Source organism: Myotis daubentonii, chromosome 12 (assembly GCF_963259705.1).
Source record: "Myotis daubentonii chromosome 12, mMyoDau2.1, whole genome shotgun sequence".
Taxonomy (NCBI): domain Eukaryota; kingdom Metazoa; phylum Chordata; class Mammalia; order Chiroptera; family Vespertilionidae; genus Myotis; species Myotis daubentonii.
In genome coordinates, this window is record NC_081851.1 from 17226782 (window position 1) to 17251441 (window position 24660).

The following is a 24660-nucleotide window of genomic DNA, read 5'->3' on the forward strand; positions in this document are numbered from 1 at the left end:
GGGCGAAGGGAGCTCGAAGCAGCTGTGCCCGTAGCCGGTGTTCCCACTTGGGAGCCTCAGGTGCGTTGGGGGCGCTTGGCACTCACCTCCCCCTTGAGTTCATCTCATTTGGTGGGTACAGTTCTCGATTATTTCAGGGCTGGTGGTCCGGACTCCATGCTTTTCGCTTTCCTTCTTCCGGCCAGTCTTTCGATGGTTTCTTTGCTCTCTAGCACCTCCCCCAAGAAAGGAGGCGGAGAGGAAACCGACCAACCAGGGTCGCTCCTTTCTCACCACTTAAAAGGCTTTGGGGGGAGGGAGGGAGCACCCCGAGATTTCGGTCACTTTTCTGTGTCACGTTCGGTTGAGTCTTTTCTCGTCGGAAGAGTTTGCTTCCTGGGAGGGAACAGCATTTGTTACTTTCCGCCTTTCTATACCACTCACCAAACAGTTCAAATACGGGGGGAGGCGGGAGGGGAGTAAGGTAACTTAAAAGAAAAACAACCCGTGATAGTTCATCATTCGGACTCAAAACGGACGTATGGTGTTGAAGTTAAAATAAGATCACTAATTATAAGTAGTAGGAATTCTAGATCGTTTCCTCACCTAGTACTCAGCTAGTTGATGAGTGGAATTAAAAGATACCAGGGTGAGGCTTGCTTTTCACTTACAGGTCCACTGGAGGAAGTTAATTGGTTTGAAAAATAGGACTTAATTATTAATCAAACAGGATAAGTACCAAAAAAAAAAGAGCAGAATTCTGGGTGATTTAGTGGGACAAAATTTCCCTGCCTTTGACAGGATGTTTTGATGCGTGGGATACTTTTTTCTTTGAACTGTGAACACAAAATAGGTAAGTATAAAAAGCTTCGAGTACCAATTACCCAGCTTCACCCATTGTTATCACATCGTCAATCCTGTTTCATCCACCTGTTGGATATTTTATTTTTTAAAATATATTCTTATTTCAGAGAGGAAGGGAGAGAGAGGTAGAAACATCGAGAAAATCATCGGTTGGCTGCCTCTTGCACACCCCATGCTGGGGATCGATCCCGCAACCAGGTCATGTGCCCTGACCTGGAAGCAAATTGCGACCTGGTTCATTGGTGAACTCTCAACCACTGAGCCAGACTGCCAGGCCTGCCTTTTTGGATATATATATATATATATATATATATATATATATATATATATATATCTATACCTATCTATATATATATACACACACACACACATATACATATATATACACACATATATATACATATATACACACATACACACATATATACATATATGTGTGTGTATATGTAAATATAAATAATTAAAATATATTTTGATTTGAGGGAGGAAGGGAGAGGGAGAGTGAGAAACATCAGTGATAAGAGAATCCTCGATGGCTGCCTCCTGCACGCCCCCCACAGGGGATCCAGACCGGCATGTGCCCTTGACCCCAATCGAACCTGGGACCTTTCAGTCCACAGATCCACGATCTATTCTTTGAGCCAAACCCGGCTAGGGCCCTTGTTGGATATTTTAGAGCAAACCTCAGAATCCGTTCATGAGTAAATTCTTCAGGTGTATTTAAAAGATAATACTTGAGGGGAGAAACCTGTAGAAACAGAACAAAACACAACTGCAATGCCACCGTCAAGCCTAACGAATATTTCTTAAATATTGTCAAGTGTGCAGCCAACTTTCTAATTTCACTGATTCTCTTAATTAAAAAGATTTTTTTGAACAATTGGTTTGGTTCACGATTACGGAAGTCTGTTATTTAGGTTTAAAAGTACATGTATATGTTGTTATTTTACTTACAGTTTTTATCTTCCAGACTCACAATAGAAAAAATATTCAGAGGGGAGAATTTTATTGTCTGTATTTTTGGAGGAAATTGTGTCTCATTGATTCATAAAGATTTTCACGGATGATGTAAAGTTTCAATTGCAAACACTGGAGCCTGTTGTTAAAAGATTGGTTTGGAAGTGTAGAAGGAATGCTCCTGTTGTTTGGGGAGTATTTTTTTTTAAAATATTTTTTATTGATTTTTTACAGAGAGGAAGTGAGAGGAATAGAGAGTTAGAAACATCAGTGAGTGAGAAACATCGATCAGCTGCCTCCTGCACACCCCCCACTGGGGATGTGCCTGCAACCAAGGTACATGCTCTTGACCAGAATCAAACCTGGGACCCTTCAGTCCGCAGGCCGATGCTCTATCCACTGAACCAAACTGGTTAGTGCAAGTATTTTTGTTTTGTTTTGTTTTTATCCCAGCTCAGACTAATCTGTAGTCTTTATTTTTTGGCTCACCTTGAAAGGAAAGTGGTGGCAATGTAATTGAAAAGGTTTTCTCATCTTATTTTTCCTTCATGGATTCCTTTTCTTGATGCTGTTCAAATTGTAGGTAAAAATTCCTAGGGTTTTGCAGAGGGTCCCCCTTGACCAGAATTGCCATGCCTTTTTACTTTGGTGTTCCACATTAGATATTTTGGAGTGGGAGAGGGAAGTTTCACTACTTGGTTAGTTTACTTTGACCTTTTGTATATTTAAATAGTACAGGCATACCTAGTTTTATTTTGCATCGCATATGCTATTGCGTTTTCCTTTCTTTCTTTCTTTTTTTTCAAATTAAAGTCAAGATCCTCCAGCAAAAAGATTGATTTGCTTAGTTGATGGTTAGTATATTTACATATTACCTGGTTTTACTTTCTTGTATAAAGATCTCCACTTTTAAAGATTTTACATTCATCCCACCTCTTCCCTAACCAAGCTCTCCTAAGTAGAGCATGTTTCTGGCCAAGTAGAATTGGGTGAGAAATGAGCAGCTGTTTATTAGTTATCAAGATAAGGCACTGAGCTACTTTTCAGTTCTTGGAAACAGCATAAATTACTTGACTGTTTCAATTCTTATAGTGTTATATTTAATCCCTGTTTTAACTTTTTAGCCACTCAGTGTTCATTTAAAATTAGATTTTATTTCATTTGAGTATCTAATTTGTTATACCAATGACTAAACTTTTTTTAAAGACTAAGTTCTAGAATTTTGTTCCAGCTTGCGTAATTCTGAGAATGAGGCTTTGATATAGGGTATTCAGCAAGTGATCCTGACTTTTTTTCATTTGGGAAAACTCTTGATGAGACAAGGGATAGTATTTAACATCTACAGTTTATACAGAATATAAGGCTAATATTTTCATTTCTTCCTATAACCTTCCCCGTCATCAGTTTACATAATGGGACCTTATCTTATGGAAACTTGCATTCTCAAGACATGTCCTACTGTTTTCATTTACACAATATGATGAATGTTTCTTACTAATGTGTGCAGAGAAAAGGACCTGGATTATCTGCTTTTTCACAATTAACATTCAATTCTTCATTCTGGTATCCCTCCTTTTGTTGGATCCCCCAAATCTGGCAGTTACATTTTTCAAGTTATAAGGAATGTGGTATCTCATTATAACTAGTGGGATTAATACCACATATCTTTCCCCCCCTCCCCCCCAACACACACACACACCTCCCCAAAGAATATAGAGGGAAGGAAGATACTGTTTTACCTATCACACAGTCATATATTGTGGAGGTGGAGATGTCATTCAGGAACTAGAGTTTCATGAGTCAGTAGAATTCTGGGGTATCTATCTGCATACTTTAGATCAGAAAAAAAGATGCTTAATCAGAGAGTTCTCTTAGCTTGTTCCGACACTGATATTTTAGGAAATTGGTGTGTTGCAGGAGGGAAAGAATTTCTAGTTTTCCATAAATGAATAAGAAGGCAGATGAACTTTTCTTGTTGTCTTATTCTGTGATCTCTATTGAGATCTGGAGCTGATGCCACCCCTTTTATTTTTAGTCCTCACCTTATGATATGTTTTTATTGATTTTTAGAGAAAGAGCAAAGGGGGAGGGGAGAGGGAGAAACATCGATGTGAAAGAGGAAAATCGATTGGTTGCCTGCTGTACATGTCCTGACCAGTGATTGAACCTGCAATCTAGGTATGTGCCCTGGTTGGGGAATTGAACCTGAAACTTTTTGGTGTATAGGACTACGCTCCAACCAACCAACGGAGCCTGGCCACGGCTCATGTAGTTACTTTTATTTTTATTTTTAAAAAAATATATTTTATTGATTTTTTTACAGAGAGAAAGGGAGAGGAATAGAGAGTTAGAAACATTGATGAGAGAGAAACATCAATTCAGCTGCCTCCTGCACACTCTCTACTGAGGATATGCCCACAACCAAGGTACATGCCCTTGGCTGGAATCGAACCTGGGACCCTTCAGTCCGCAGGCTGACGCTCTATCCACTGAGCCAAACCGGTTAGGGCTGTGATGGTTGATTTTAATTGGGAGTTGATTATTTGGTACATTTGACACCTTTATGTTATTGAATCATCCCATTCAAGAAATGTATTGAGTGTCTATTAAAGTGCCATATACAGTGATCAACAAATAATAATATGACATGCTTCTGTATTTGGTTAATGTAATTGTATGTCAGTAATTGTGGAGAGCAGCTACAGCGTTCGGACAGGATCAAGCCTCAGACTGACTTGTGGCAAAGCCACATACAAGTCCCAACTTGGAGGGCAAAACCCTCCCAGCACAATTATAGCCAAAAGGCTATTGGTTGTAAGCTTGACCTTATAGCCTAACCCTGCAGTCCTAGGTAGCTAAGAGATGTGGGCTGCAGGAGGTGCAGCAAGTGCTGCTTAATCAAAGTTTGATAGAGTTCAAAGAATGGCAACAACAGGAAAGAAGCAGATTTGAAACTCGCCAGAACATTGTAAACATCTTGCCCTTGTTTTGCTTTGTGTGATCTGACTATAAAATAAAGCTTGGGCTTACAGGTTGTGTCACTGTTTCCTCATCTAGACGCAGTGATCCACCTGGCCCCAACTGTATTCTCTTGTCTGTTTTCTTTAATCCTTCACTGCCCCTCCTCAGGTTCACCACTGGCCATGCTGGACGTGGTTGAAGTAATATTTTATTACCAGGGGCCCAGTGCACGAATTCGTGCACCTTGAAAGGAACTGTGGGCCACGAGGCTGCAGTGGGCACAGGAGTGGGTCTTGGCTGATCCTCCATGTCCTGGCCCGGCTCCTCCCACCACAGCTCTTGGTCTCCTGTCTGCTGGCGCTGGCCCTGATTGTTCGGTGCCATCACTGGATGTGAGTGGCGGCTGCTGCCCCAATCGCCTCTCAGAAGCAGGGGGAGGTGGAGAAGCCCTGAGGGGCGATCGGGGCTGGCACCAGGTGCTGGCAGTGGGTGCAAGTGCCAGGTGGGACCATGGTGCGTGGGAGCAAAGAATTTTCAGTAACCGCCAGAGGCTCCCCCCAATGAAAGCGACTGGCGCCCCACTTTGGTCTGGCGCCCCCGCTCACCTGCTCTACCATCCCGCTGTGCCTGACGTCCACCATGTTCTGCACAGGCCCCCTGGTAGTCATCACATGTCATAGTGACCAGTTCGGTGTTCCACCATTTGGTCTATTTGCATATTAGGGCTTTATATATATTTTATAATTTTCTTCACTTGAGTCTTTAGAATATTTCTTTCTTTGCTTATTTCTAGGTATCTTACAGTTTTCATTGCTGTTAATGTAATACTTTTTCTTTCTTTTTTTCTGGTAAATAGGAAGACTTTTCCAGGATGGTTGGTTGTCTTGTGTGTCACCAATTTATTGTACTCTTATTAGGAGTAGCTGTATAAAGGATGAGGACTATGTTGTGATTAGATTATTAGTTTGTCCTACTATGTGAATAGTAAAGGGGGAGAGCATGGAGAAAAAGATACAGCAGCATTCAAATGTTTTAATTAGTGACACACAAATGACTGCTTTTTTACCTTCCTTTCTATTTTATGCCTTGTAACAAATATGTATTGTCGAGAACGTTTAGTGGAAAAGGTATTTTGAAACCTGTATTAAACAGTACTGAAATAATCACAGTGTACTATTTGCCCCAGCAGTAACTACATTTACATAATGAAACACTTAATGTAGAACCAAAACCATGCTGTAACTATTTTGAAAGTGTGGGAGGAAGGAAAAGGAATAAAGATCTAAGAAATACCATGTTATATTTCAACCAACAATGTATTACAGTTATAATTTCTCTACATCCTCATTAACACTTATCAACTGACTTTTTGATTACTGTGTAGTAGCCATTCCCATGAGTGAAGTGGTATCATACTATGATTTTGGTTTGTCATTCCATGGTTAAATGTTGTGCTTATTGGATATATGCATATCTTGTTTGGAGAACTGTCTATTCAAAGCCTTTGCCCATTTTAAAATTATTTAGGAATAAGAATTCTTTATATATTCTACATACCAACCCTTTATCCAGGTATGATTTGCAAATATTTTCTATCATTCTGTGAGTTGCCTTTCTTTTCTCCCATTGGAGGTTATTGTTCCACTTTCTTGGTGATATCCTTTGTAGCAAAAAGGTTCTAGTTTTGATGAAGTCTGATTCATCTATGTTTTCTTTGGTTGTTTATGTTTTTGGTGTCAGATCTAAGAAACCATCACTAGATCCAAGGTCGTGAAGATTTATTAGGTTTTCTTCTAGTAGTTTTATAGTGTTAAACTATGAGCCATTTTAAGTTAACTTTTGTATATCATGTAACATGGGGGGTCCAACTTTATTCTTTGCATGTAGATATCCAGTTGTCCTGACACCATTTGTTAAAAAGACTTTAATTCTTTGTTGAAATCAGTTCACCATGTGTGTAGGTGTTTGTTTATAGATTCTCAATTCTGTCCCATTGATCTATATGTCTATCCTTAAAGCAGTACTTCTCTGTCTTGATTACTATAGCTTTGTATTGTTTTGAAATTGGGAAGCGTGATTTCTCTAACCTTGTTCTTTTTGAGACTGTGTTGGCTAGTCTGGGTTTCTTGCATTTCCATAGAGATATTAGGATCAGCTTCTAAATTCCTGCAAAAAAGGGGAGGTGGGAGTAGGTAGAATTTGGATTAGGATCGCATTTCACCTGTAGATCAGCGATTTTGAACTTTTTTTTCATCTCATGGCCTACATAAACTAATTACTAAAATTCTATAGCACTCCAAAAATATGTTTTTTGCTGATCTGACAAAAAAAAGATGTAATTTTGATTCATTTACAATGGACAGCTATTGTGTTGGCTGTTATCATTTTTTCATTTGACAATCTTAGGGAAAAGAGGTCAGTGCCCTGACTAAATAGTCAGATACTGCATGTTTCAAAAATTCTTGCAGCACATTGTTTGAAAATTGCTGCTATAGATCAATTTTGGGAGTATTGCCAATATTTTGCCTTCTGATCTGTAAACATGGAATGTCTTTCCACTTATTTAGGTCTTTGGTGTTTTTCAATAATATTTTGTAGTTTTCAGAGTAGATTTGCAACTCTTTTCAAAAATTATTCCTGAGCATTTCTTTTTTATGCTATTGTAAATGGAATTCTTTTCTTAATTTCATTTTCAGATTGTTCATTGCTAGTGCATAGTTTAAATACAGTTGATTTTTGTACAGTGATCTATCCTGCAATCTTAATGAATTCACTTATTAGCTGTAATAATCTTTTTATCCTTAGGATTTTATGGTCAGGTCTTAGGCAGGTTCAAATGGTTTCCTCCTTTTCTACTCTAAATGCTTTTTCTTTGTTTTGCCTGAAGTTCTGGCTAAATCTTGCAGTACAATGTTGAATAGAAATGGGGAGAGTGGACATTTTTGTCTTGTTTCTGATCTTAGGGGAAACTTTGTTTTCCCCCATTAAGTATAATGTTAGCTGTGCTTTCCCTAGAGACCCTTTTTGAGGTTGAGGAAAGTTTGCTTTCTATTCCTAGTTGGTTGACTCTTTTTACCAAGAAAGGGTGTTGGATTTTGGTTAAACACTATTTCTTCATTTATTACAATAACCATGTATTTTTTGTCTTATTTACTAGAGGCCCAGTGCTCAAAATTCATGCACAGGGGTGGGGGTGGGGGGGCGGGTGGTAGTGGTGTGGGTTCAGCCTGGCCTGTGTGCTCTCGTAATCTGGGACTCCTTGGGTAAGGTCCCTAGGCCTGGCTGGCGATCAGGGCCTAGCCCTGCCGCCACTGCCACTGCTTGCCATCTGTGTGGTGCTGCCCCTTCCCCCCTGGCCCCGCCACTGGTCGCCTCCTCTGCGGGTGACAGGCGTGGGGTGCGATAGCTTGGCTGACCTAGGCCTCCCTCTGCAGGGTGATTGCTGGCCTGCTCACACACCGCTACAGCATCGCTGGCTGGTGACCTGGGCCTCCCTCTGTTGGGTGATCACGGGCCCCCAAACTCGATCACCCCGCAGAGGGAGGCCCCGCCCACCCACCTCAGTGCTGCCAGCTAGGTGGCCTGGGCCCCCCTCTGTGGCTGCCGGCAGGAGGCAGCTGATAAATCTTTCTCTGTCATCGATGTATCTCTCTCTCTCTCCCTTCTTTCTCTAAAATCAATAAAAACATTTTTCTAAAACGTTCCTCTGTAGGTGAATGTGCTAGATTATTTTGTTCTCGAGTAACATTTAGATCTTCTTTGTTTTCATTTAAGTGCCAAGGATGACATTGATCTTGATGCCTTGGCTGCAGAAATAGAAGGAGCTGGTGCTGCTAAGGAGCAGGAGCCTCAAAAGTCCAAGGGGAAGAAGAAAAAAGAAAAAAAAAGGCAAGACTTTGAGTAAGTATATTTCAAATATATTTCCTTTTTACCAGCTTTGATACAAGATTCACTTATTAAGCTGATTCCTTGCCTTAAATATATTTTCATCTTTTCTAGTGAAGATGATATCCTGAAAGAACTGGAAGAATTGTCTTGGGAGGCTCAAGGCATCAAAGCTGACAGAGAAACTGCGGCAACAAAGGTGAATGGTTGTTAGCCAGCCTTGCTTCCTAGTGCCTGTTTTTAGGGAGCTGCTTTTGCAAACAGATAACATTTTCTATAAATTCTGATGCCAACAGGGGAAAAGCAAATTTTAGGAAAGAAATAATGTCTTTTAAAACCTTTTACAGATAGAAAGATGCTTTACTTGGAATCTAAAGGTATTTTGGGATATGTTGCCTGTTTATAAAATTGATATATTTGGAGATAGAACATTTCCTATCTCTACCTTCAATTTCTTAAATATTGTTTCTTTTTCATCATTTGAATTTGGAGAGGCCTCAGAACAGTGGGAAAGTGATAGGTATTTTATCTTATTTCAATACCCCCCCTTAAACTTTGTGTGCCATTTGAAGAAGCTAGTAAATGTGGATTGTGATTAGTACTGGCTTTAGAGCACCTGGATTCTGACATTCACTGTGAGTGTGAGATGTGCCTGACGCCTAGGCTAGTTTTTGTTACTTAGTTGAGGTTTATATCCTTATAAAAAAAGACTTTTGAAAATATTTTGAGAATTTTTTGATGTGTTTTTAATGAAGTATGTGACTGAGGAGTTTCAATTATTTATTTTAAAACAAAATATATGAACAATAAAGATTTAATTTAAAAAAATAAATAAAACAAAATATAACTCTGTTAATATTTCTAACAATGGAAATTTTCTAGCCAACAGAAAATAATGAAGAAGAATCCTTCTCAAAACAAGATAAAAAAAAGAAAGGACAGAAAGGCAAAAAACAAAATTTTGATGAGAATGATAGTGATGAATTGGAAGATAAGGATTCAAAATCAAAAAAGACAGCAAAACCAAAAGTGGAAATGTACTCTGGGAGTGATGATGATGATGATGATGATGATGATTTAAAAAAACTTTCTAAAAAAGCTAAAGGGAAAACTCAAAAATCAAATAAGAAGTGGGATGGGTCAGAAGAGGATGAGGATAACAGTAAGAGAATTAAAGAGCGTTCCAGAGTAAATTCTTCAGGGGAAAGTGGTGATGATTCAGATGAATTTTTGCAGTCTAGAAAAGGACAGAAAAAAAATCAAAAAAATAAGCCAGGTCCTACTGTAGAGAGTGGGAATGAAGATGAAGACTCCTTCAAAATTAAGACAGTGGCCCAAAAGAAGGCAGAAAAGAAAGAGCGCGAGAGAAAAAAGCGAGATGAAGAAAAGGCAAAACTGCGGAAGCTGAAAGAAAAAGAAGAGTTAGAAACTGGAAAAAAGGATCAGAGTAAACAAAAAGAACCTCAAAAGAAATCTGAAGAGGAAAGTGTAAAATCCAAGGTGACTCTTGATACTGGAACAGCCCCTGCCTCTGATGAGAAGGGAGAGGTGCCCATAGCCGCTGAAGGTTGGTAAAATTATTGCAGAAAGGGCAAAAGGCTTGAGTTCATATTTAATCTAAGGTTTGATTATTATGCCCCAAAGTCATTTTCTTATTTGTCCTTGGTTATAAAGATGCTTAATTGTAAGAAAATCTTTAAAAAACTACATCTGTGTACTTTTTGAATTGATGTTTATTGTTAAAGATTTATATGTAATACAAAATGTCTTTCAAGTGGTTTGTACACAGACTAGGATTTTTATAGAATTTCACTGTGATAACCAATTTTTTGTTGATAAAGAGTAGAAGTTGCCTAATGAAAATTTATTCTTCTCTGACGATAACTTGGTGTCAGGTGATAACTGAATTCTTTCCTGTTTTTATATTTCTTTATCAAAGTTTTTATTAACTTTAAGAGAGGGAAAGAGAGAGGAAACATTAAACTGAGAGAGGGAGAAACATTGATTGGCTACCTCCTGCATGCCCCTTACTGAGGATAGAGCCCACAACCCAAACCGGGAATTGAACTGGTCACCTTTTGGTGCATGGGACGATGCTCAACCAACTGAGCTACCCAGGCCAGGGCTCTTAGCTGTTTTTAAAAACCCAATTCAGCCTGTGAAATAGAAAAGTGAAACATGCTGAAATTAGTTAACATCTTTTAAGCAATAGACACTTTTTAGTACCATAACTAATTACAAAAAATAGCTTTATAGTTAAATTTCCCATTCGTAATCAGAATAAAAACAGATCAAATGATTCACATAGCTTTTCTTTAGAGTAGTAAAACTTTTAAGGGGAAAATTGACATAACTTTTTTAACCACTTGAAATATTATCTGGACATATTTGAAGAGAAATACCATGAAAGTAGCTTTATAATCTTTAGCTTTCTAAGCATTATACTATAGAGTTCTTAGAATATAATTACCTATATTTTTGTGTTTTACCCTTCTAATATCTTAAGATTGGCATCATTCATATTATTCCCATTTTATAGAAGTAACACTAGCTAAGAATTAAGGCAGGAATTCAGACACTGGGGATTAAGAGCTACATTAGATACATTATATCTTGTCCCTGCTGACAAGATCCTGCTGTCTTCTGGCATCTTGCAGGACAACTTAGAGCAACACCAGCGTTGCAGGCTTCTAAGGAAGCTAACTTGGGGATTCTAAGCTGATCTAGGTGCTCAGGTTCTCCTGTGCTCTTCTGGATGCCTTGATGCCTATAGGCTTTAGCCTGCTGCTAGCATCAGCTTCAGCCCATTATGGTCCTAGAATTCTGGGGTTTGCTCATCATTGCCTTAGGAAACTTTAAAAAAACAACAGTTTATCTATTCTTTTTTGATAGATGATAATGAAGCAGACAAAAAGAAAAAAGATAAGAAGAAAAAGAAAGTAGAAAAGGAAGACAAAGAGAAGGAGAAGAAAAAAGGACCTAGCAAAGCCACAGTTAAAGCTATGCAGGAAGCTCTGGCTAAGCTGAAAGAAGAAGAAGAGAGACAGAAGCGAGAAGAGGAAGAACGCATCAAACGGCTTGAGGAGTTGGAAGCCAAGCGGAAAGAAGAGGTACGTTTTCATAAAGTTGCTGACATTGACATTGTGTTTAACTTAAGATCTCTTCTCTATGAAATATCTCTAACCTCTAATCTGTTGTCTGTCTGGATTTAAATAATAAGATCAAGAGGTACAGAAAATTCTACCTTTATTTCCTGAGGTACAAACAGGTGTTGCTTATGTATCATTGCCAAGACATAGTATATTCTCATGAATAATCATTATGTGCGCCCTGGCTGGTGTGGCTCAGTGGTAGAGTGTCGGCCCAAACACTGAAGGATCACTGGCTCGATTCCTGGTCAAGGACGCATGCTGGCAGGCTCGTTCCCTGGCCTTGGTTGGGAACATGCAGGAGGCCACCAATCTATGTTTCTCTCTCACATCGCTGTTTCTCTCTGTCTGTCCCCATCCCTTCCACTTTCTCTAAAAATCAGTGGAAAAAATATTCTTGGTTGAGGATTAACAAAAAAAAATGATGTATAACATTTAAAATACTTTCATTTGGAATCTCCTAACATAATACTTTGCATGTATCGCAAAAGCTTTGTTTGAAGCTTGGGTTTTTTACATTTAAATTTTATAATTGATTAAGCTAGTACAAGTTTTGTCTGATATATATTCTTTTATAGGAAAGATTAGAACAAGAAAAAAGAGAAAGGAAAAAGCAAAAAGAAAAAGAAAGAAAAGAACGCTTGAAAAAAGAAGGGAAACTTTTAACAAAATCTCAGAGAGAAGCCAGAGCCAGAGCTGAAGCTACCCTTAAACTTCTACAAGCTCAGGGTAAGTAGTATTTTTAATTAATGGGAAGAGTCTAGATTAGAAGATGCTTCTCTCAAGTAGTTGTATCTTTATAATGGTCAAAATGAAAATTGAATTGTACTAGAACAATTCCTATGAAAATGCTGTGAAAAAGTCTAATAATGTTAGGTGATATAATTTCCTTATGTAGGGAGATGACTTACATACTATGCTAAAATTTTATGTGTAAATGGTAGTGTATGTATAAAAACATTTTTTTGTTCCCCAAAATAAATGAAAATAGAGAATGTAGTTAAATGAGTCCCCATTTTACCCATCACTCAGTTTAAACAATTATCAATATATATCATTTTTGTTTTTTCCTCCACCCACTTTTTCCCCTTGTAGTATTTTAAAGTAAATTTCAGATACCATATTATTTTACTTATATTTTACTTTAGTATGTATCTCTAACAAGTAAGGACATTTTACTTTTTAACATGAATAGAGTACATCTTCTAACAAAGTTAATTCCTTGATAGCATCTGATTTTCTGTCCATTTAAAATTTTTCCCCATTTGTCTCCAAATGCCTTTTATAGTTGATTAAGAAAAAAAAAAAAATCAGGATCCAGAGCCATAAAACAAGCTTTAAGACATTTGAAAGAATTAAAGCAAACAGAATAAAAAATAAAACATAATTGAACTGTCTGGCTGGTGAACACAGTGGTTAGAGCATTGGTCCACATACTGAAGGTTCATGGGTTTGAATCCTGATCCAAGGGAACATAATCTGGGTTGCAGGTTTGATTCATGCCCTGGTTGGGGTGAGTGCAGGTGTCAGCCAATCGATGTGTGTCTCTCATAGTGATGTCTCTCTCCGCCCTCCCCCCACTTTCTGGCTTCCTCCCTTCCCCCTCTAAAAATCAGTAGAAAAAATATCTCAGGTAAGGATTAACCAAACACACGCACGCACACAACAATTACACTAGAAAAGAATAATAGAAATATATTGAGAAAAATCCAGAAATATTTGAAAATTAAACAACCTACTTCTTATTAATCCATGAGTTCAAGAAGTCCATGAGAATTAGAAAGTAACTTAAAAAAAAGATAAAGCACAACAAAATTTTGAAAATGTGCGTAGAGGGAAATTTATAGCATTAAAATGCTTCTTTTCGTAAAAGAAGAAAGATTGCACATCAATAGTCTTACGTTTCCCATCCTACCAACCAAAAATAAGAAGAGCAAAGTAATGTAATAGAAAAAAAATAGAAAGAATCAATTAGGCCTCCTCATTCTACCCCGCCTGCTCCGTAGCGGAGGCAGTGGTGGCAGCAGTGGTTGTCCCTGCCTCTCCGCCACCTCCACCTCGGCTTATCTCCAGACCAGTGGCGTTGGCAGAGAGGGGGACAGTAGTCATAGACGCCCGCCCCTGCCTCACAAGAAGCTCCCCAGTTGTTGTCTCACTCTTTGGGGAAAGTTTATGCTAGAAAACTGAAGGCAATTAATGGGTGAATATGATCAGATTTCTCCACCAAGTTCTCAGTCTGATAAGGAAAATCCCTTGTTGTCAACCTAAAGAAGCATTCAGAGAAGACATCTGACTCCTTTCAAGATGAACTTGAAGGTTATATCAAAGTGCAGAAAGCCAGAGGCTTAGAACCAAAGACTTGTTTCAGACAGATGAGAGAGGACTACTTGGAAACCTGTAGGGACAAAGAAGAGGTTGATTTCAGACCCAGGTACAGAATATTTGATCAAAGACTCCCAACTGAAACCATCCAGACCCACCCAAGGTCATGCAGTGTTTTACAAACAGTGGAAAACCAGTTACCTCATACTACCAGCTCATGACAGCATGAGATACTGTCAATTCACCAGGGACTATTTCTCAGGAAAACCAGCACCCCTGAACCTTAGTCATCAAGAATATAATTATAGCTCATACAGTGTAGAATATAGAGTTTACAGGCACCTCTCAGAAACCAGTACCAGTGCCCATAAAGCCGGCCATGAACAGATACAGGAGAAGAGAAAATGGCACCCAGAAGGAGGCAGAGAAAAATCGGAGGAGCAGCAGCCCAAACATAAGAGGAAAATACGTTGTGAGGAAACAGATTTAGACAAACACAAGAGCTTCCAGAAAAGCAACACAGAGGTAGAAACAGTCAGGATCAGCACAGAAAAGCTTAAGAATCAAAGGGAGAGAAAAAGACAAGATGTAGCCTTTAGAAAGGATTGTAAGTGTAGAAAAGAGAAAAAGGAACAAGGCACAGAAAAGGACAGAAGAGGAAATGCTTTGGGACAAGTCTGTCCTTGGACTTTGAAGCTCTTGAGTTGATTCTCCTGAGGTTAAACTGAAAAATAATTGGGGAGCTTGGTTTTATGATGTTCATGTTCATAGCACTTTTCTCATGGAAATAGGTACTGTCACTTCTAACAAAGGCCAAGTGAATAAAAAGTATTTAGGCCTTGGCCGGATAGCTCAGTTGGTTGGAGTGTGGTCCCAATAAGCCAAGCTCTCAGGTTCAATCCCTGATCAGGGCACATACAAGAAGCAACCAATGAATGCACAAATAAGTGAAACAACAAATTGATGTTTCTCTCATTCTCTCTCTCCCTTTCTCTCCTTCAAATCCTTATTTAGTATGCTTGATAAATCCAACATGGATTTTCTAGAAACATCATTACATTTTTCTTACATCTAATGTAATTTTCCTTAATGAGAGAAGCTTTGCTTTTATTCATCAAACTATGATTATGGAAATATTTTTCCCTTGGGAAGTCATTTATTTTTAATTGGAGGATTAATAGGCTTTGTAGAATCTATTTCTTAATTGGGTGTGTTTTAGTTTGGGGTGGGGTATTTTTATATTTATTAGTTTTTTCAATTTACATTTTTTTCCTCTGAGATATATATAAATATATAAGTTCTTTGTACTTTATAGATTGAATAATGAAAAACATTAAAATAATCTTAGGTTACATATGGCTTTAAAAGTTTCAAAGAGTATACAAAATCCATTTATAATAAGTACTTATAATGAAGTTCTAGTTTCTAAAAAAAAAAAAGAATGAAGCCAAAAACCAGTTCTTGAAAAAAAAAAAATGAATAAAATTGATAAACTTCTAGACCAGGGTGGGCAAACTTTTTGACTCGAGGGCTACAATGGGTTTTTAAACTGGACCGGAGGGCCGGAACAAAAGCATGGATGGAGTGTTTGTGTGAACTAATATAAATTCAAAGTAAACATCATTATATAAAAGGGTACGGTCTTTTTTTTTTTTTTTTTAGTTTTATTCATTTCAAACGGGCCTGATCCGGCCCGCGGGCCGTAGTTTGCCCACGGCTGTTCTAGACTGAGTAAGAAAAAGCTAAGACAAATTATTGATATCAGGAGTGAAAGGGTCGGGAGAGGCATCATCATTACAGATCCTATAAGTATTAAAATGATGATGAGGGAATAGAACGAGCAATTCTAGACTCATAAATTCAAAAGCTCAGATAAAATAGGGCCATTCCTTACTAGATATAAACTATCAAAACTCATAAAGAAGTACATAACCTGGATAGTCCTGTATGTTCTGTAGTCTCCCTTCAAATGTGGAGGATACATTCCAAGATCCTCAGTGGATGCCTAAAACCATGGAGTAACAAAGCATACTTATGTTTTCTCCTACATATACATACCTCTGATAAAGTTTAATTTATAAATTAGACACAGTAAGAGATTAACAAGAACTAAAATGAAAAATATAACAATATTAACTATAATAAAAGCTATGTGAACATGGTCTCAAATTAAGACTACAATGAGATATCATTACACATTTATTAGAATACATAAATTAAAAAGAATCAAAACATCTGTTTTAACCAAACGCTGGTGAGGATATTGAACAGTTGATACTCTCATACATTACTGCTGGGAATGCAAACTTGTTAAGACACTTTGGAAAACAGTGGTCAGTTGCTTAGAAAATTAAATACATATTTACCTAATGTGCCATAATTTCCACTCCAAAATCTTTACCCCAGAGAAATGTTCACAGAAAAACCTCTACATACAAATACTCATATCAGCTTTATTTATAAATGTCAAAAACTAGAAATAACTCAAATGTCCTTCAATTGTCTACTGAATAAAGAAAGGAACTGTGTTCCATCAATACAATGGAATGCTACTCAGCAGTAAAAAGAAATGAAATACTGGTACATACAACAAAGAGGATGACTCATCCCTTAAGATGACAGCAGCCAGACTGTAAGGTTCATTTTTGTGACATTTGGAAAATGCAAATCTTTGAGGATGTAGAACAGGTCAGTGCTGCCGGGGGCTAAGGATGTGAGCAGAGTTTGACTACATAATATCCACAGAGTGATGGAATTTTTTTGCATCATCATTGTGATGGTGGTTGCATAATTTTAGGCATTTGTCAAAAGTCTTAGAACCGTACACCAACATAATGGAATTTTATTGTATGGGTAAAATTTAGAATGCCTTATATAAAAAAGGTTTTTCCATGAATGTTATTTTTTATATTTTAAGGTATGTATCTTTGAGGTGAATAGAATGTTATGTGTTTAAGTACTATCTCTTAAGGTGACATACAGGTTAGTATAAACCTGAAATTTTCCATTATCCCTCAGGTGTTGAAGTGCCATCAAAAGACTCTTTGCCAAAGAAAAGGCCAATTTATGAAGATAAAAAGAAGAAAAAAACTACACAGCAGCTAGAAAATAAAGAAGGTTTGTATACAAAATAATCTGATTTAGAAACATTTTTTTTGCTTTTTCCCACACTTTAAAACAGAATGGCTTTAAAAAAGAAATCAACAAGCCAGAATGGCATATTAAAACTGATTTTTTTCACACATTTCTGATTTTTCTTATTCTCAACTGGTTGAAATAATAGGGTGATGAAAAAGTACTTGTGTTTTAAAAATCTGGATCCTACCCTATAAGTAACTATTTTTTAATTTAATTTTATTTTTTAATCTTTATTGTTGAGAGAGTATTACAGATGTCCCCACCTTCTTTCTCCCCTTTGTCCCTCTCCACTGGTTCCTGCCCCATCCCAGGCCTTCACCACCCTATTGTCTATGTCCATAGGTAATGCATACATGCATGTAAGTTCTTTGGTTAATCTCTTTCCTCCCCCCCCCCCTTCCCTCTGAGATTCTTAGTCTGTCCATGTTTCTATGCCTCTGATTCTATTTTATTCATCAGTATATTTTGTTCATTAGATTTCTTGATTGTTTATTTTGATTTTTACATTAAATTGTTGATAGATATGTATTTATTGCCATTTTATTCATATTTTTTATCTTTTTTTTCCTTTTTCTTCTTTAAGAAGACCCTTTAACATTTCATATAATGCTGGTTTGGTGATGATGAACTCCTTTAGTTTTTTTCTTGTCTGTGAAGCTCTTTATCCGACCTTCAATTGTAAATGATAGCTTTGCTAGGTAGAGTAATCTTGTTTGTAGATCCTTGCTATTGTCACTTTGACTATTTCTTGCTACTCCCTTCTGGACTGCAAAGTTTCTTGAGAAATCAGCTGACAGCCCTAACTGGTTTGGCTCTGTGGATAGAGCATCGGCCTGCAGACTGAAGGGTCCCAGGTTCGATTCCGGTCAAGGGCATGTACCTTGGTTGTGGACACAACCCCCACAGTGGGGAGTGTGCAGGAGGCAGCTGATCTATGTTTCTCTCTCATCGGTGTTTCTAACTCTTTATCCCTCTCCCTTCCTCTCTGTAAAAAATCAATAGAATATATATTTTTTTAAAAATCAGCTGACAGTCCTGTGGGTGCTCCCTCATAGGTAACTAACTGCTTTTCTCTTGCTTCTTCTTCTTTTTTTTTTTTAATATATTTTATTGACCCTTCACAGAGAGGAAGGGAGAGAGATAGAGAGATAGAAACATCGATCAGCGGCCTCCTGCACATCTCCCACTGGGGATGCGCCTGCAACCCAGGTACATGCCCCTGACCGGAATCGAACCCGGGACCCCTCAGTCCACAGGCTGATGACGCTCCATCCACTGAGCCAAACCGGCTATGGATCTCTTGCTTCTTTTAAGATTCTCTCTTGGTCTTTAAGCTTTGGCATTTTAATTATGATGTGCCTTGGTGTGGGTCTCTCTGGGTTCATCTTATTTGGAATTCTTTGTGCTTCCTGGATTTGTGTGTCTATTTCACCAGATAAGGGAAGTTTTTGTTTTTGTTTTGTTTTGTTTTTAAATAAATTTTATTGATTTTTTACAGAGAGGAAGGGAGAGGCATAGAGAGTTAGAAACATTGATGAGAGAGAAACATCGATCAGCTGCCTCCTGCACATTCCCCACTGGGGATGTGCCCGCAATTAAGGTACATGTCCTTGACCAGAATCGAACCTGGGACCCTTGAGTCCACAGGCTAACACTCTATCCACTGAGCCAAACCAGTTAGGGCTAGGGAAGTTTTGTCATTTTTTTTTTTAATAGGTTTTCAATTTTTTGCTCCCTCTCTTCTCCTTCGGGTACCCCCATGATGTGAATGTTGGTATGCTTGAAGTTGTCCCAGAGGCTCTTTACACTATTTTCATATTGGATTATTTTTTCTTTCTGCTCTTCTGATTGCGTTTTTTTTTTTGTTTTTTTTTTTTTTTTTTTGCTTCCTCATATTCCAAATTGCTGACTTGATTCTCAACGTCCTCTACTCTATTGTTGACTCCCTGTAAATTATTCTTCATTTCAGCTAGTGTATTCTTCATTTCTGAATGGTCCTTTTTTATGTTGCCAATGCTCTCACTAAGTTCCTTGAAGTTCTCACTAGGTTCCTTGAGCATCCTTATAACTATTGTTTTGAATTCTATATCTGGTAGTTAGCTTGCTTCCATTTCATTTAGTTCTTTTTCTGTAGATATTCTCTTCTTTTGTTTGCAACGTGTTTCTTTGTCTCCACATTTTGGCTTCTTCCCTGCATTTGTTTCTACGTATTAGGTAGAGCTGCTTTGTCTCCTGAAATTGGTAGAGTCTCCTTGTGTAGTAGGTGTCCTATATTGCCCAGTGGCTCAGCCTCCCCAGTCACCTGAGCTCAGCACTCTAGGTGCATCCCTGTGTGGGCTCTTTGCACTGTTCTGTTGTAGTTAAGCCTTGCTTGCTGTTGGCATCACTGGAAGGGATTGACCTCTAGGCTAATCAGCTGTGAGGACCAGCTGTGACTACAGCTGAAGAGCTAGTGTGCAGGAGACACCCCCTATGGAGCAGGACTTGTTTCATTGTGGCTTTGGTGCTCACCAAATGCATCCCTTGAATGTGTCGCTCATGGATGTGGTAGGGTTGTAATCTGGTTTGGTCTTAATCTGACCACTGAGTGCACTGGCTCTGGGACCTCCTGGGAGGTTCAAAGTCAGCTATTGCCTGTTCCCTGCTTGGCCAACCTCCACACACCCCCACTACCCCCAGTCGTGAGCTACAGAACGATCTGTAGATTGCTGCTACCTGTTTTGGGCTTGGAGGTGCCCAGGAGAGGCCAAGCTGTGAATCAAGGCAGGCTGCTGCTAGTGCCAGGCCTGGGCTATTTACCAAGAGGTATAGGGTATACTAAGGCCAGCTGCTGCTTGTTTGAGAGATTTTAGGAAAGTCTGAAGCCTGAGCCACAACTGGCCATTTCATATAGAAAAGCCACTGGAAATAGCTTGGGTGGGCCTGCAAATTGGGTAGGGCCAGATATCAGGGAATCACCATGGTGGGCAAACAGTGTGAGCCAGACTGATGGAGTCTCAGATATGGTGCCTGATTGTTGACTCTGTGGGGGGAAGGGGTCATCAAAGGAATAGTGATCTCTGCCAGCACTTTTGTTTGAGAGAAATCTGCCCCCCCAGTTCTTGCCCTGATGTCAGATAATTTAGGTCTTTGCCCTATGTCCCTGGTTCCTTTCAAGCTGCTGCCCCAGAGCTGGAGCTCAGAGGAAGTGGGTCTGAATGAGTGCGCTGGCCCTTCTAAGAGGAACTGCCTGAGACTCTATCATTCTTTGTTCACTCAGCCACAATCCCTGCTGGTTTTTTCAGCCTGAAGTTACGGAGACCTCTTCTCAGCACTGGAACCCTGGGCTGAGGGGTCTGATGTGGGCTAGGACCCCTGGCTCCTCATGGGGGACCTACACAGCCCAAATGCCACCAGTGGGTGTTAGACCAGCCTGTTCCACACCTCTGCTCAATGTGGCTTCTTTAATTCTCTAGTGGTAGGACTTCCATTTGGCTAGCTTTTTAGGCAGTTCTGAAGGCTGTTCTGTAGTTTAGTTGTAATTCTGATGTGGTTGTGGGAGGAGGTTGAGTACCGCGTTTACCTATGCTGCAATCCTGACCTGCCCCGTGAATAACTCTTCTTAACTGAAAAGTACAACTATCATTTTCTTTTTTTCTCAATCTTCTGTATTTTTACATTCTATTCTTTGAGCAGAAAGAAAAACTATTTTCTGTAAAATATATGACATACTTAAACATTTTTTGAACTTGATAAAGAATTAAGTATATACTAATGATTTTTATTCAATACTTAACAGAGTATCCTCACAAAAATTATATACTGAAAAATATTAATTTGGTTTCTGCCCTTCACTCAGTGTCTGAGCCAATAGAATTAAGTGCTGCTGTAGAAGTTGTGGAACAAGGTGTACCAGAAAAAGAAGAGTCACCACCTCCTGTTGAACCAGGCCAGTAGCATTGACTAATACATTCTTATTAAGTAGCATTGATGTGTCCTAACTGTCTTAGTTATTAGTTTGGAGAAACCAAATATCTGGCAGGGTGGCCTTTTTTTTATAGTCCTTTCTAAATCATTTCTTTTTATTTCCACATTGCAAAAGTGTAGAAGTGAGCCTTGAATCAATTTTTTATTTGTAGAATAAAATTTTTGTAGAGAGGATAGAGGTTTTTTACTTTCTATTGATGGGTCAGAAATCTTAGGTGGTACCAAGAAGACCTGAAGTTATTTAATCTTCCTGAAGAAAAATTGGAAGCATTTTTAATTAGGACTTTTAAGAGTCATAAAAGTTACTATTTTTAAAACATTCTTAGCGGTCAGCCTCTTATTTAGTAAATCAATTCAGTTTATTCAGTGTTTGTGTTTTTAGGTTGGAGAAAGTCTCTGGCTTTTTTTTTTTTTTTAAGATAAATATTATTCTAATTCATGAGACTAGATATTGATAGGAAGCCACAGGCTAACATAATGTATGTTTGGTAAAATCAAGAGACTCACAAGTGTTCAAAGACAGGAATGGGAGTAGAAACACTTGAGGATGTCAAGACTGACCTACCCTGGGGAAAAATATTACTGATAGTCCCTCTCTACATCCCCCCCGGTTCACAGTGTAAAAAAAATATCATTTGTTTGGGCACATCTTAGCTTAGCGTAATGAAACTAGAGAAATTCCATTTGACATGCTTATAGCAGTCCAGGATTGTAGGTGACATCTGTAGCAGTAAAAAGAATTGCTAAACTGGAAGGAGGCCTCTTTGGGCACATGTTCCTGACTGTTGTTTCCTCCTCCTTAAGATGACTTATCCAAACTTGCTGGCAAATGATGATTTTTCCAGAGAAGCAAATACTACATGTGCCCTCATCTTTTGAGAATAGTTATGCCTAATTGGATTTCAGTAAAAGTGTCATTGTTGTTAAAGGCAGTATTAAGTTCTTAATATTCAAAATAATACCTTTCTGACTATTTTTGCGTTGTAAGCACATCTCTTCTGATTTTCAACATGAGTAGAGATGTAGCTTTGTACATCCAATTATGTGATTTATGTAGTATTTGTATGTATCTAGAGGCTAAAGAAAAATAAATTCTTATGTGTATAAAGTTTAGTTGAAAAATCAAAAAGAAGATATATGTGAAATTTCATTTGTCTTCAAGAATAGAGTGTGATCATGTGCCCTAGTGTACTGGTTGGGGCAAGAGTAGGTTTACAGTTATGAGTACATGAAACAGAGTTTATTCTTGTACTAGAGGCCTGGTGCATGAAATTCATGCATGGGTGTGGTCCCTAGGCCTGGCAGACGATCAAAGCCTCAGCGTCTGGTGTGGAAGGGCAGGTCCCAGCTGACCTCTGGGCCCTGGGCAGCACCTGAGACCCCGGTCTCCTGTGCCCCCAACTCTCTGCCTGAATCATTGGACCCCTGCCAGGCTCCCTCAGCATCTGGGAGCCGGGCAGCCCCGCTGCTGGTTGCCATCTGCAGGGTGATTGGTGAGGCGATTGGGCCCCGCTCACACCTGCCTTGATCTGTCGCTGCCCACTCACCTGCTCCATCATTCCACCCCGGTCCTGCTCTCATCCGGGCTGGTAGCACCTCCACTGCCAGTGCCACGTTGCTGACACCTGCCATGTTCCGTGCTGCCTGCTGGTGGTCAGCACTTGTCAGCAGTTAAACTCTGGATTGAACTTCAGGTCGAGGGGACAATTTGCATATTAGGCTTTTATTATATAGGATTATTATTTAGTAATTATTGCATTTTCCATACAAACAACTGTAAAACTGCTTTTGCCCCAACCTGTATTCAAAATACTAGGGAATTGTGAATCATTTCGTAATAATAAATTATAACATGATAGCTATATTGAAAATTTGTTCCAAAGATAATGAAATTGTGTGTATTTTTTTTTGCATAATTAAAACATTTCTTTTTAGGTCAGCGTAATTTTCCACTTTTTTCTATGTCTTTAATGAAAAGTTTTATTTACAGAAGAGGAGGAAGAAACTGAGGAAGCTGGATTGGATGACTGGGAAGCTATGGTCAGTGATGAGGAGAGAGAAAAAGGTGAATAGCTCGTAAGCACTTGTTGATAAATCCAGTGGTTATTAGAGGTGTTTATATTTAAAGGAATAGTTAGTCTCCTGATAATGACTGCTATATGAGCATTCCTGAGGACTGAGAGCAGTTTTGCTCTCTGCATTGCTATGGTTCCTAAATCCTCATGTGGATCCCATTTCATGAATAGGTGGTTTTTCAGAAGGTCATTTGTAAGATAGTTGCCTGGGATTTAGAATACAGTTTTTCAGAGTGATAATGTTATAAATGGGGTTAAGTTATTAAAGCTAGCCTACAAAAAGCCTCTTTAACTTAAAATATAATACAAAGACAATAGAAATAATAGTATATTTCCTAATCACTCTGAATAAAAAGTGTCTTTTTGTAATTACTTTCTATCCTTTATTACTAAAATCAACTTTCTTTAGGTTTAATTTGCTGGGTTTTTTCCTTTTTGAGTTGGATATTTGTCTCTTTGTTTTTTCAGTCTTTCACCCCAAATACATATTTTTAAAATTATAAATTTTTCTTTAAGCATGGCTTTAGCAAAATTCTACAGGTTCTGATATGTTGATTTTTTAAAATTTACATTTAGATATATGTTAATTTTACCTATGATTTATTTTTTTAAATTATATTTTATTGATTTTTTTACAGAGAGGAGGGGAGAGGGATAGAGAGTTAGAAACATTGATGAGAGACAAACATCGATCAGCTGCCTCTTGCATGCCCCCCTACTGGGGATGTGCCCACTACCAAGGTACATGCCCTTGACAGGAATCAAACCTGGGACCCTTGAGTCCGCAGGCCGACGCTCTACCCGCTGAGCCAAACCGGTTAGGGCCCTATGATTTATTTAGAGGTACATTTCTTAATTTACATTAGTAAGGACTTTCTAATTATCTTCTTGTTAAGTTATTATGATCAGAAAACATACATAATTCTGTCCTTTGCAGTGGGTTGAGAATTTACAACCCAGCAAATAGTTGATTATTGTAGATGTTTCATATGTGATTGGGTGTGCTTGGTTGACTTGTTCACTGTGTTTAGTTAAGTTTGCTGATGGTTTTGATTAAGTCTTTTATGTTCTGAGTTTTTTCTGGTGTGCTTTTTCTTTTACTAAGTGATGTGTTAAAATCTCCCACCATGATTGCAGATTGTCTATTTTTCCCTGAGTTTTGCCAACTTTTACTTTCTCTATTTTGGTGTTACATTATTAGGTGAATACAGTCTTACATCTTTCTGATGAATCGACTCTTACTGATATATTATTTGTTTATATTATATTTACTTTATACTTTACTTTTATTCATTTTTAGTGATACCTTTAGCCTTTAACATGTACTTTATCTGATTTTAATTAATGCAGTTCCACACGCTTTG

At 38.3% G+C, this 24660-nt stretch overlaps 1 protein-coding gene and 1 pseudogene across 2 annotated transcripts in view; both read left to right on the plus strand.

The window, feature by feature from the left end:
* EIF5B (eukaryotic translation initiation factor 5B) overlaps positions 1-24660 on the plus strand; it is a 58763-nt gene that overhangs the window by 702 nt on the left and 33401 nt on the right. For both annotated transcript variants that reach the window (XM_059658983.1, XM_059658982.1), the window contains exons 2-9: positions 8536-8661; positions 8761-8845; positions 9529-10213; positions 11539-11756; positions 12374-12524; positions 17136-17234; positions 21094-21183; positions 23212-23286. In XM_059658983.1, coding sequence (XP_059514966.1) covers positions 8536-8661; positions 8761-8845; positions 9529-10213; positions 11539-11756; positions 12374-12524; positions 17136-17234; positions 21094-21183; positions 23212-23286 — 1529 coding nt within the window. The remainder of the gene's footprint in view (positions 1-8535; positions 8662-8760; positions 8846-9528; positions 10214-11538; positions 11757-12373; positions 12525-17135; positions 17235-21093; positions 21184-23211; positions 23287-24660) is intronic.
* LOC132213860 (lysine-rich coiled-coil protein 1-like) lies at positions 12665-15111 on the plus strand (annotated as a pseudogene).